We start from the raw sequence: 13,315 nt of genomic DNA on the forward strand, positions 1-13,315 counted from the left end.
TTCATCCCTACATCCTAGACGTCCTACTTCCCACTAGCTACAGTATCCATCTTTGGGATTACCCACATAAGAAAGGAGGAGTGCTTACCAAACCTTCAGATCCTTAAAAGGCTTTTTTATTGACAACCCAAGGCTTGAACTCATCACTTAAAACAATGTCAATTCCAAGACCCGTCTAAACAATTTTTGGGAAAAACCATGTGATCATCCTCACCCCAAATAAACCACACAAGCCCAAGCCAAAGCCTTCAGCACTCTGGTAATATGAAGATCTCACTTTCCATAAACAATCCAGAAAGGGCTGGAAAGAAAATGGAAGAAAGACAAAACTCCCAATGACCTCATAAGTCCCTCTGCCCAACACGCATACAGCTCATCAAAGAATTGTATTACACCAGTGCAATCAAGTGAAGCCACCAATCGAAGCATAATGCTTCAATTAAACACTACATCAACCCTTGCTATACTCAAAGAAAAGTGCAATACCATCAACTGTTCTTCACTGAAAAAAATCCACAAGATCAGACAGCACATCGACAACACCATGACTGCCTCCTGTCTTTGGTCCACCCCTTCTCGTAAAAGCCTTCAAAGTCCTGTCTCTCGTAGCTCTCAATGACTTACTCCACGCCCTCAAACTACTTCTTATGAAGATATCTTACCCTCATCCGTCATAAAAGCTCCCTTCAGAGACGCTCTGTCATCACTTTTCACAATTGGCCATACAGCCCCCACTCAAGGAATCTTCCGATAAGCTCTGAAGATAGGACAGAGTCTCCCACTCCTAAAGAAACCTACAGTAGACCCCGATGACCTTGCTAACTACCGGGCCATCACTCACATACCATTCATCGGCAAGATCAATGAAAAAGCAGTCCATGTTTAACTCCAAGATCACATTATTGCTAACTATCTCCAGAAGCCTTCCAATCTGCCTTCAGATCACGCAGCAACAAACAGCACTACCTTACACACCGTAGACTATGTCCTGTTGACACCACAGATGAGGATGATCCCTGTCTTCTGATGTAGTGGAGCCTCTCAACTGCCTTCAACACAGTTGACAATAGCACCCTCAAACACACCCTGGAACCTCAAATGGGATGCTCTGGCAATGTTCTTCACTGGCTCTCCTCCTACCTTTCCAACCTATTTAAGTTTGTTCACTTGAGTACCTCTAGGTCTATAAAGATCTCTATCACCTAAGGAATTCTCTGAGGGTTCCTATACCATGCCCTTTCAACATGTACATGGAGACTTTGGGTACTCTGCCCGCGGATAACTGCATCAAAATTCACCTATATGCCATTGAAACAGACCTCTGCTTGAAAACCTCATCTGTTTTAGACAGCCAATGCCATTAGGCTACAGGCACATCATCTAGACCATTATGTCTAGCACCTGCCTGAAGCACAACACATCCAATGCAGAATTCCTGTTATTGGTCAAGAACTAACAAGACACAGCTCAAACCTGGCTCAATGGCCTGAATTTTGACGGGATCGACCCTCAACTTTTAGTGAATGCCAAATCCCTTGAATTAAGTTAAGACACTGATCACACCTTCAAGGAACACATTGCCAAGAAAACAAAGACTGATCTGGTACCAGCTCTCTCTTCTAAAGCAAGTGAAACCATTTCTTATCTGGATGGTGATATTCCCTTCTCCATGGCCTCTCAAACTACATACTAGCACCCATAAGGGCATCCTACACGTCACAGCATGTCTCATCCAGGGCTGGAAGAAATGTGATTACATCACCTCCATCCCGATGAAATTCCATTGACCTCGTTGCCTGGCCGCACCATCTTCCAAAACAGCTGCGTCATTTCCAAAGCTATCATGACAAACACCCCTTCTTACCTTAGATATGCTCACCATCTCTGATGGTTCTTGACACACAAGCAGCCAGACACCATCAGACTGCAGACTAATAAGTATAAAAAAGAAGAAATAAGGCAGCAGGCCTTTTCCATCGATGCAACCAGGAGCTGGAGCAACATCCATCAGGACCTCCCCTACACTGCTCCAGTTTGGGAAAGAGTTGAAGATGTACCTCTTTAAAGAACACTACATCACAATGTATTAGCCATCCACAACCCAACTTCCTCTCTTCCTACTCGCGGCTTTAAGCTTGTCTTTGACCATTTGCAGCAATTTCTTTTGGCTAGGTTTGTACTCTTAAAAAAACCACATCCATACATAGTACCTTGGTGCTAAGTGAAGCCCCTCCCAATTCGAGATAGCGTGTAAAAGGAAGGGCAAGCACTTGAGAAAACACCAGTGGCTGTTCCCGCAATCATTCCTGGGATGGAGAAGAAGAACAAGGTGCCAGACAATACATTAGCTTGTCTCCCGGGCCAACCAAAGCCATACTCACTGCACAGGGGCCTTTGGCACAAAGGAGAATTCTCTGGTGTCATCATTGATTGATATTGGTACACAAAGCCCACCAAATTGTTCATGATATCTTAAATATCTAGGCCGCATCCTGGACACCAACAAGGCAGAAATACGAGCTGTCCGTTGGGAAGGAAAATTAACTTCAGCCATAGTAAAAGGTTCAGCAGTGGACTTTCCTATACGGGCTTCTGATGAAGAGAATGCTAAAACAATTCCTCCCTCAATCCAGAGGTGCAAGGGTGCATCTTGGAAATGTCATTTGGCGGGGACTCTCTTTTTGGAAAGCACATGGCCAGTTCACTTCAGGGCATTAAGATGAATAGGGAAATGGTACACTTACTGGGAGCCCTGGTCTTTTTGCAGATCAGCATTTCATGGATCTAGGAACAGAATGGAGTAGTCTTGTTTGGAATTGATTGTTGTTATACTCCGTGTCAACAATACACCCAATGCCATTCATGCCAGCAGATGACCGAGATAGTAGGCCTATCAGAGACTGCAGTGGAGGCTTTTCTATATTTCCCAGCCTAATAGAAAAGGAGGCACTCAGGCAACAAGAACTAGCCAAGAGAACCAGACTCCTCTTAGCTGTCAGCCTTTCCGTCTTTTGGAGCCCAGTAGGTGGAAAAAAGCTGAAGCTTACCATAAATCGATGGATATTTGATTTAATATATTTCGGCTGGCATTTGTTTCACAGTTCACAGAGAAATCCCCACACCTCAAAAAGCTGCAAGACAAAGTATGCACTATGTTGCTGAAAGGAGCAATATAATTGGTTCCCAAGTTCCAGAGATACAAGGGTTTCTACTCCAGATAATTTTTTCTGGTCAAAATTAAACATGGATGGAAGACCCTTCAAGATCTCAGACAACTCTATAGGTTTCTGCATAGAGCGTAATGACCCTGGGACCTGGCAGATTAATTACAGGAGGAATAATTCATGACATCTTTATATTCCAATTTGCATATTTACACATACCCATTCATACAAAGATACACTGATACCTCTTGATTTTCAGTGGCTTCCCAGCGTTCACAATGGAAGGTCCTTTAATATGCGCCCACACCCAGACTTTCTACAAGAGGTCTTGTATTTGTGGTGGCACACCATAAGAGACAAGGTCTCCAAGGTTTCCCATACCTGTGTGCTTGGCTGATAAAAGGAAACTGATCCCAGTAAGCTTGGTCATCCATAGGTGCATGTCTGTCATTAGTATGAAAACTAGGACTCACACTGAGCAAAGATAAGCCAACCTAACCCAGAGCAATTGAATACTATTTGCGGGGCTGCCCACACTAAAAGCTAGCCCAACATAGGTGGCAACAGACCTTTTCTCTCACAGGGCTCCCCTTCAAATTACCCCAGCACTGTTTTGATAACTGACTCCTCCATTTGGGGTAGAGTACCAACATGAGGACTTATCATCCAGAGGAATGTGGTCATAAGAAAAAAACACATTTACACAACTGTACTGTAATTGAGAGCAGTTCACCTGGGACTCTTTCCTTCCGCAGTCACACGCAGCCACACACACAAAAATAATAGTTTAATGAGATTACAACTAGAATCAAAAGATAGGGGTCCATTTAGAGTTTGGTGGACAGGGTACTCCATTATAAAGGTGGCAGAGTACCCTGTCCTCCAAATCAGTGGTCTGCCAACCCTATTTCGAGTTGGACAGACTGTCATGTTTCTGACGGCGGTTCCAACACAAACCAAGGTGCATATATGAATAAAGAAATTCATGTATAAAGGGTCTAAAGAAAGCATGTCATTTAATCTCCGAGTGAGGCACTCACTTTGCAAGTGTGGCTGGGAATGAACTTGTAATGTTGTATATAAATGTAGTTGCATAATTTTTTTTTATTTTTGCCTTTGGTGAGGATACTAAACCATATATGTATGTTGCTAACAGGTGGGCCACCTGCAGACAGTGATTTCACTCGTTTGCCATCTCATCTGTCGACGCATGAGAGAGACCCATTACTTGTTCAGCCGGAGGTAAGTGTATTTCTTGTTACTTCTATAAAAATGGAGCCTCTATATAGTCCCTTCTTGAGTACAGTGCTTTCCTCACTCTAACGTGCAAGTTTACTTTTTATAATGTATACATTCAAAATAAAAAAAACTACAACCTTAATTCCTGATGATTAACTGGACAAAACACCTTCCTAAGCCCAAATACGAGGTCTGAGCCAATATGTGGCCTGTACCCTGCTTCTCGACGTACTACGCGGCCTTCTCACCTCTGTCCTCTCTTGTTGTCATCTTCTAAGTTTACAGGTTGAGGATTGAGGAAACTTGGATTCACACATTCAGGTTCTTGGATTTTAACTTTCCATTTTCTCTGGTGGATACTGTGCACTAGGGGCTATTTTTAAATGTCTGTCTGGATTCCATTATGTCTTCAAATTATCTTTGCTCTTCAAATTAAGGCAACCCGAACATTGTCTGTTTAAGGAAAAATTAACCTGGTAAATTGTCCTTTGTAGCACAATTTTTGCAAAAGTCTATCTCCGTGTATGTTTATGAGCTTGTATTTGGTTAAATATGTTTTTGAGCTTCTCTCTACTCGCGCCATGAATTATTCTGTTCCGACTTCAGACTCAGCAGTGCTTTTTGTATTCCTGTCAGTACAGGCAAGGACAAATCAACTTAGAGTACTTTTTTGCACTTTTCGCTTTATAGTACTGCTAAGTATATCGTGTAGTATTGCCTTTTGGTTTTATTATATGTAATTTGACATGCAGCGGGGCAAAATTGGATGCATCTGCTCAGTCAATAAAAACAAAAAAAAAGTCTTGTTATAAAGGGGAAGGTGGATCTAAGAAACATCAGTTTACTCTTAATCTGATTATGAAAGCAGCATAAATAGTGCAAAATCAGTTTGCTCCTTTTTTAGAAAAGGCTTTTAGGTAGATAGTTTTTCTTTGTTGAAGGCTTTTCATATATCTTTGCGGTAGTTCCATCTATCATTTTCCCTGATGCAAAAATATGTCTTTATTAAATTCTTGTACAAGCCATGTTGCTGCAATCTGGGTTACGGAAGCCACTAGAATGGTGCGACAGTTCAAAATATTAACTTGCACAGTGCTGGTATGTCCATGAATAGCAAGTAAAGACATAAACATTGTTTCTCATTCTCAATAATGTGGTGTTCAGACATGAGGTTCATGGAGTAAGTACTTCTGTTGATTTTAATTGCTTCCTTAGACTTTGATTAGTTTACACTGAAAGAATTGGCTCCCTTGGAAAATATTTGATATGCCTCTAAAGGATTCTCCAGTATAAAAATGTCAATGTATTAGTTTACTGATTCATTTACTTTCATTTCCCATTCCAACAGTGCTTAGTTTGTCAAAAAACGAATGAAAATAAATACCTCATCGACAATAGGGTGCTGCCGTCCGTTTCCCCAGGTGTTGTCGTCCACTGCCTTTATGGACTCTGTACAAAGTCTTCAGCGCTCCCCTTAGCCCCATAAGAAGTTAGATTGGCATGAGTGGGTTCCAGGATGTGAGTGAAATGGATTACGTTTTGGTTTGAGTTTTTAATGCTTTCTGATTATTCACATAACAGTTCAAACTCTAATATGTTGGACAAACATGAACCTCAATGGTGCACACATCCTCTGGTGAAGAAAACTGAGCAAAATCTAACATACAAGATCAGTAGCAGCTAGTAATCTTTGAAAGTGATGGTACCGGACATGAATTTGAATAAGTGAAGCGAATGAGCACACAATCAAGCAGGATACTGGGAAGGAAGAGTATACTCTTCTCGATTATTTTTAATGGGGTAAAATAATGCACATCAGAGCACAAACCATAAATTTGCTAAATAGCATTGGGGTCTGAAGTAGCACTCCTAAAATATTCTGGTACTTTCATGGTGTTCCAAGTAAACTTGACCTTCACGTAGAATGTTGCATGTTTCCTTGGCTAGTACATTTTCTGAAATTGTGGCATTTTCTGCACAATTTCGCTAAAACGTTTGAAAAGCGGTAAATGATACAAGCAGCTTAGAAGATGCAGTTTCACAAGGCGTAGGTTGTACAGAGGCACCTGTATCAACTTCTGCGTTTACTTCCTTTCCATTACTTCATCCTTCCCCTTCAAATTGATTTATGATTGAGCATCTCCTTGGAAAGTGTAGAATAGAAACAGAAAAGCAAATGCTCAAATTTTACAGTGTAAGGCAGTACAGCAGAGATAGGCAGGTTGTACAGGTTCTTAAAGTATTGCTTAGTCAGGTGATGGTGATCACGTGATCAAGGCTTCGTGGAAGCCGAAACATGTAAGTAGGTGTTAATAAACACCCTTAGATTCTTCTGGCTTTGCGTTGTGTTTGGGTCCCTGAGAGCGTGTGGTACCACGTTGGAACATTTGGAATATATATATATATATATATATCAATTCAAACAGAGTTACCTCATGAGGAAGAGCCGCTTTTGGTAGGTAAAAATCACTCCTTTATTACACACGAAGGCTGCATACAGAAAATGAGAGTGTCATCTAAAATAAAACTGCAAATGATGCCAGACGCGTTTCAAGTCTGATAGACCCTTCTTCAATGGCAGCAGTTTGAAAATGCATCACAAAGCCAGTTTCGGTGCAGCTACTTTATTCGACATATCCCGCCCCAGTGGGCGTGGCCACTTTTCAGGCCTTCTGGTCCTTGTAGTTGCACCCATAATGCTCAAGTGAGTCCGTTTTGTGTGAGGCATGATAGATTCATAGTATTACCACCGTGGGGAGGATGCACACTTTCAAAACTTCATGCTGCATGTTCGCTCCTTCATGTTGAAGAACTACCTTCCTCGCTGGCAAAGTCAGGATAGCTTCACCGAGGAACGCTGCGCATCACAGCTGGGCACTTCCGCGACCGAGGCAGGCCGCACAAAATCAATTCAAACAGAGTTACCTCATGAGGAAGAGCCGCTTTTGGTAGGTAAAAATCACTCCTTTATTACACACGAAGGCTGCATACAGAAGATGAGAGTGTCATCTAAAATAAAACTGCAAATGATGCCAGACGCGTTTCAAGTCTGATAGACCCTTCTTCAATGGCAGCAGTTTGAAAATGCATCACAAAGCCAGTTTCGGTGCAGCTACTTTATTCGACATATCCCGCCCCAGTGGGCGTGGCCACTTCTCAGGCCTTCTGGTCCTTGTAGTTGCACCCATAATGCTCAAGTGAGTCCGTTTTGTGTGAGGCATGATAGATTCATAGTATTACCACCGTGGGGAGGATGCACACTTTCAAAACTTCATGCTGCATGTTCGCTCCTTCATGTTGAAGAACTACTTTCCTCGATGGCAAAGTCAGGATAGCTTCACCGAGGAACGCTGCGCATCACAGCTGGGCACTTCCGCGACCGAGGCAGGCCGCACAAAATCAATTCAAACAGAGTTACCTCATGAGGAAGAGCCGCTTTTGGTAGGTAAAAATCACTCCTTTATTACACACGAAGGCTGCATACAGAAGATGAGAGTGTCATCTAAAATAAAACTGCAAATGATGCCAGACGCGTTTCAAGTCTGATAGACCCTTCTTCAATGGCAGCAGTTTGAAAATGCATCACAAAGCCAGTTTCGGTGCAGCTACTTTATTCGACATATCCCGCCCCAGTGGGCGTGGCCACTTCTCAGGCCTTCTGGTCCTTGTAGTTGCACCCATAATGCTCAAGTGAGTCCGTTTTGTGTGAGGCATGATAGATTCATAGTATTACCACCGTGGGGAGGATGCACACTTTCAAAACTTCATGCTGCATGTTCGCTCCTTCATGTTGAAGAACTACCTTCCTCGCTGGCAAAGTCAGGATAGCTTCACCGAGGAACGCTGCGCATCACAGCTGGGCACTTCCGCGACCGAGGCAGGCCGCACAAAATCAATTCAAACAGAGTTACCTCATGAGGAAGAGCCGCTTTTGGTAGGTAAAAATCACTCCTTTATTACACACGAAGGCTGCATACAGAAGATGAGTGTCATCTAAAATAAAACTGCAAATGATGCCAGACGCGTTTCAAGTCTGATAGACCCTTCTTCAATGGCAGCAGTTTGAAAATGCATCACAAAGCCAGTTTCGGTGCAGCTACTTTATTGGACATATCCCGCCCCAGTGGGCGTGGCCACTTCTCAGGCCTTCTGGTCCTTGTAGTTGCACCCATAATGCTCAAGTGAGTCCGTTTTGTGTGAGGCATGATAGATTCATAGTATTACCACCGTGGGGAGGATGCACACTTTCAAAACTTCATGCTGCATGTTCGCTCCTTCATGTTGAAGAACTACCTTCCTCGCTGGCAAAGTCAGGATAGCTTCACCGAGGAACGCTGCGCATCACAGCTGGGCACTTCCGCGACCGAGGCAGGCCGCACAAAATCAATTCAAACAGAGTTACCTCATGAGGAAGAGCCGCTTTTGGTAGGTAAAAATCACTCCTTTATTACACACGAAGGCTGCATACAGAAGATGAGAGTGTCATCTAAAATAAAACTGCAAATGATGCCAGACGCGTTTCAAGTCTGATAGACCCTTCTTCAATGGCAGCAGTTTGAAAATGCATCACAAAGCCGGTTTCGGTGCAGCTACTTTATTCGACATATCCCGCCCCAGTGGGCGTGGCCACTTCTCAGGCCTTCTGGTCCTTGTAGTTGCACCCATAATGCTCAAGTGAGTCCGTTTTGTGTGAGGCATGATAGATTCATAGTATTACCACCGTGGGGAGGATGCACACTTTCAAAACTTCATGCTGCATGTTCGCTCCTTCATGTTGAAGAACTACCTTCCTCGCTGGCAAAGTCAGGATAGCTTCACCGAGGAACGCTGCGCATCACAGCTGGGCACTTCCGCGACCGAGGCAGGCCGCACAAAATCAATTCAAACAGAGTTACCTCATGAGGAAGAGCCGCTTTTGGTAGGTAAAAATCACTCCTTTATTACACACGAAGGCTGCATACAGAAGATGAGAGTGTCATCTAAAATAAAACTGCAAATGATGCCAGACGCGTTTCAAGTCTGATAGACCCTTCTTCAATGGCAGCAGTTTGAAAATGCATCACAAAGCCAGTTTCGGTGCAGCTACTTTATTCGACATATCCCGCCCCAGTGGGCGTGGCCACTTCTCAGGCCTTCTGGTCCTTGTAGTTGCACCCATAATGCTCAAGTGAGTCCGTTTTGTGTGAGGCATGATAGATTCATAGTATTACCACCGTGGGGAGGATGCACACTTTCAAAACTTCATGCTGCATGTTCGCTCCTTCATGTTGAAGAACTACCTTCCTCGCTGGCAAAGTCATGGGTGCAACTACAAGGACCAGAAGGCCTGAGAAGTGGCCACGCCCACTGGGGCGGGATATGTCGAATAAAGTAGCTGCACCGAAACTGGCTTTGTGATGCATTTTCAAACTGCTGCCATTGAAGAAGGGTCTATCAGACTTGAAACGCGTCTGGCATCATTTGCAGTTTTATTTTAGATGACACTCATCTTCTGTATGCAGCCTTCGTGTGTAATAAAGGAGTGATTTTTACCTACCAAAAGCGGCTCTTCCTCATGAGGTAACTCTGTTTGAATTGATTTTGTGCGGCCTGCCTCGGTCGCGGAAGTGCCCAGCTGTGATGCGCAGCGTTCCTCGGTGAAGCTATCCTGACTTTGCCAGCGAGGAAGGTAGTTCTTCAACATGAAGGAGCGAACCTGCAGCATGAAGTTTTGAAAGTGTGCATCCTCCCCACGGTGGTAATACTATGAATCTATCATGCCTCACACAAAACGGACTCACTTGAGCATTATGGGTGCAACTACAAGGACCAGAAGGCCTGAGAAGTGGCCACGCCCACTGGGGCGGGATATGTCCAATAAAGTAGCTGCACCGAAACTGGCTTTGTGATGCATTTTCAAACTGCTGCCATTGAAGAAGGGTCTATCAGACTTGAAACGCGTCTGGCATCATTTGCAGTTTTATTTTAGATGACACTCTCATCTTCTGTATGCAGCCTTCGTGTGTAATAAAGGAGTGATTGTTACCTACCAAAAGCGGCTCTTCCTCATGAGGTAACTCTGTTTGAATTGATTTTGTGCGGCCTGCCTCGGTCGCGGAAGTGCCCAGCTGTGATGCGCAGCGTTCCTCGGTGAAGCTATCCTGACTTTGCCAGCGAGGAAGGTAGTTCTTCAACATGAAGGAGCGAACATGCAGCATGAAGTTTTGAAAGTGTGCATCCTCCCCACGGTGGTAATACTATGAATCTATCATGCCTCACACAAAACGGACTCACTTGAGCATTATGGGTGCAACTACAAGGACCAGAAGGCCTGAGAAGTGGCCACGCCCACTGGGGCGGGATATGTCGAATAAAGTAGCTGCACCGAAACTGGCTTTGTGATGCATTTTCAAACTGCTGCCATTGAAGAAGGGTCTATCAGACTTGAAACGCGTCTGGCATCATTTGCAGTTTTATTTTAGATGACACTCTCATCTTCTGTATGCAGCCTTCGTGTGTAATAAAGGAGTGATTTTTACCTACCAAAAGCGGCTCTTCCTCATGAGGTAACTGTTGAAAGCTCCGAGTACCCACAGATACGAGAAGCACTCCAACCACGGTGTACATCCATGCGCCCACAACCACGTCTCAGACTGCCGACGCGTTTCGAAATTCAATTCTTCTTCACAGGCTACAATCCACACAGTACACGGTGTTACGTTAAGACCACATCTTTAATCCGTGCAAAAACATAAACTGCCTTCTGATAGGCTGTCTTTACATGCCTCCTGATAGGCCTGGGAGTTCTGGGATGTGTAGTCCACCAAGTACAGTTCCGTGTGGAAATGTCTTAAAAGACCCTCTGATGGGCCCCGAGGCGTGCGTGGTACTTCAATGGTGCCGTGGCTCCAAACGACCAGGGTAAGTTTTCCTGTTCAATGGCCCGCTGCTGTCCTGCCTTCATGCGGCGGTGCTTCCCCTTACGGCTGGGCTGCCGCGTGTGTATGAAAGCTCCGAGTACCCACAGATACGAGAAGCACTTCAACCACGGTGTACATCCATGCGCCCACAACCACGTCTCAGACTGCCGACGCGTTTCGAAATTCAATTCTTCTTCACAGGCTACAATCCACACAGTACACAGTGTTACGTTAAGACCACATCTTTAATCCGTGCAAAAACATAAACTGCCTTCTGATAGGCTGTCTTTACATGCCTCCTGATAGGCCTGGGAGTTCTGGGATGTGTAGTCCACCAAGTACAGTTCCGTGTGGAAATGTCTTAAAAGACCCTCTGATGGGCCCCGAGGCGTGCGTGGTACTTCAATGGTGCCGTGGCTCCAAACGACCAGGGTAAGTTTTCCTGTTCAGTGGCCCGCTGCTGTCCTGCCTTCATGCGGCGGTGCTTCCCCTTACGGCTGGGCTGCCGCGTGTGTATGAAAGCTCCGAGTACCCACAGATACGAGAAGCACTCCAACCACGGTGTACATCCTTGCGCCCACAACCACGTCTCAGACTGCCGACGCGTTTCGAAATTCAATTCTTCTTCACAGGCTACAATCCACACAGTACACGGTGTTACGTTAAGACCACATCTTTAATCCGTGCAAAAACATAAACTGCCTTCTGATAGGCTGTCTTTACATGCCTCCTGATAGGCCTGGGAGTTCTGGGATGAAGTACAGTTCCGTGTGGAAATGTCTTAAAAGACCCTCTGATGGGCCCCGAAGCGTGCGTGGTACTTCAATGGTGCCGTGGCTCCAAACGACCAGGGTAAGTTTTCCTGTTCAATGGTCCTTGGTGGACTACACATCCCAGAACTCCCAGGCCTATCAGGAGGCATGTAAAGACAGCCTATCAGAAGGCAGTTTATGTTTTTGCACGGATTAAAGATGTGGTCTTAACGTAACACCGTGTACTGTGTGGATTGTAGCCTGTGAAGAAGAATTGAATTTCGAAACGCGTCGGCAGTCTGAGACGTGGTTGTGGGCGCATGGATGTACACCGTGGTTGGAGTGCTTCTCGTATCTGTGGGTACTCGGAGCTTTCATACACACGCGGCAGCCCAGCCGTAAGGGGAAGCACCGCCGCATGAAGGCAGGACAGCAGCGGGCCATTGAACAGGAAAACTTACCCTGGTCGTTTGGAGCCACGGCACCATTGAAGTACCACGCACGCCTCGGGGCCCATCAGAGGGTCTTTTAAGACATTTCCACACGGAACTGTACTTGGTGGACTACATATCCCAGAACTCCCAGGCCTATCAGGAGGCATGTAAAGACAGCCTATCAGAAGGCAGTTTATGTTTTTGCACGGATTAAAGATGTGGTCTTAACGTAACACCGTGTACTGTGTGGATTGTAGCCTGTGAAGAAGAATTGAATTTCGAAACGCGTCGGCAGTCTGAGACGTGGTTGTGGGCGCATGGATGTACACCGTGGTTGGAGTGCTTCTCGTATCTGTGGGTACTCGGAGCTTTCATATATATATATATATATATATATATATATATATATATACACACACGCACACGCACACACATACACACATACACACACACACTAGGATATAACATGTTGGGTTAGTAATACAGTATTACAAAGAGAACAACAAGAATAATGTTGGAATTTAAAATGTTTATGGAAAAAGCTTAGTTTCCAAAGTACTGATCTCAAACGCACACAAGATATGAGTGCACAAATGAAAATCAGATGTGAGAGCTTGGTCATTATATAGTTTAAATACATTCAGTAGTGTGAATTGGAACATAACAGAAAGGAAAATGTTGATAATTTTCTCACATAAATGTTTGAGAACTGTTTAGATCATATAAATGAATGATTTACTTTCCGGTAGCTCTGCCGGAGTAGTTGAGCAAATAAATTTTATTTTACTGAAATAACTTGTATGTTGGTAAGAGTTTTCTGAAGGAAA

The 13,315-nt window shown here is 44.4% G+C and overlaps 1 protein-coding gene across 4 annotated transcripts in view; it reads left to right on the forward strand.

The window, feature by feature from the left end:
- Positions 1-13,315, forward strand: part of RAD17 (RAD17 checkpoint clamp loader component) — a 564,733-nt gene that overhangs the window by 458,344 nt on the left and 93,074 nt on the right. For all 4 annotated transcript variants that reach the window (XM_078675299.1, XM_078675297.1, XM_078675300.1 and 1 more), the window contains exon 12: positions 4,321-4,406. In XM_078675299.1, the coding sequence (XP_078531425.1) occupies positions 4,321-4,406 (86 nt within the window). The remainder of the gene's footprint in view (positions 1-4,320; positions 4,407-13,315) is intronic.

This window comes from Lissotriton helveticus, chromosome 2_1 (genome assembly GCF_964261635.1).
Source record: "Lissotriton helveticus chromosome 2_1, aLisHel1.1, whole genome shotgun sequence".
Lineage (NCBI taxonomy): Eukaryota > Metazoa > Chordata > Amphibia > Caudata > Salamandridae > Lissotriton > Lissotriton helveticus.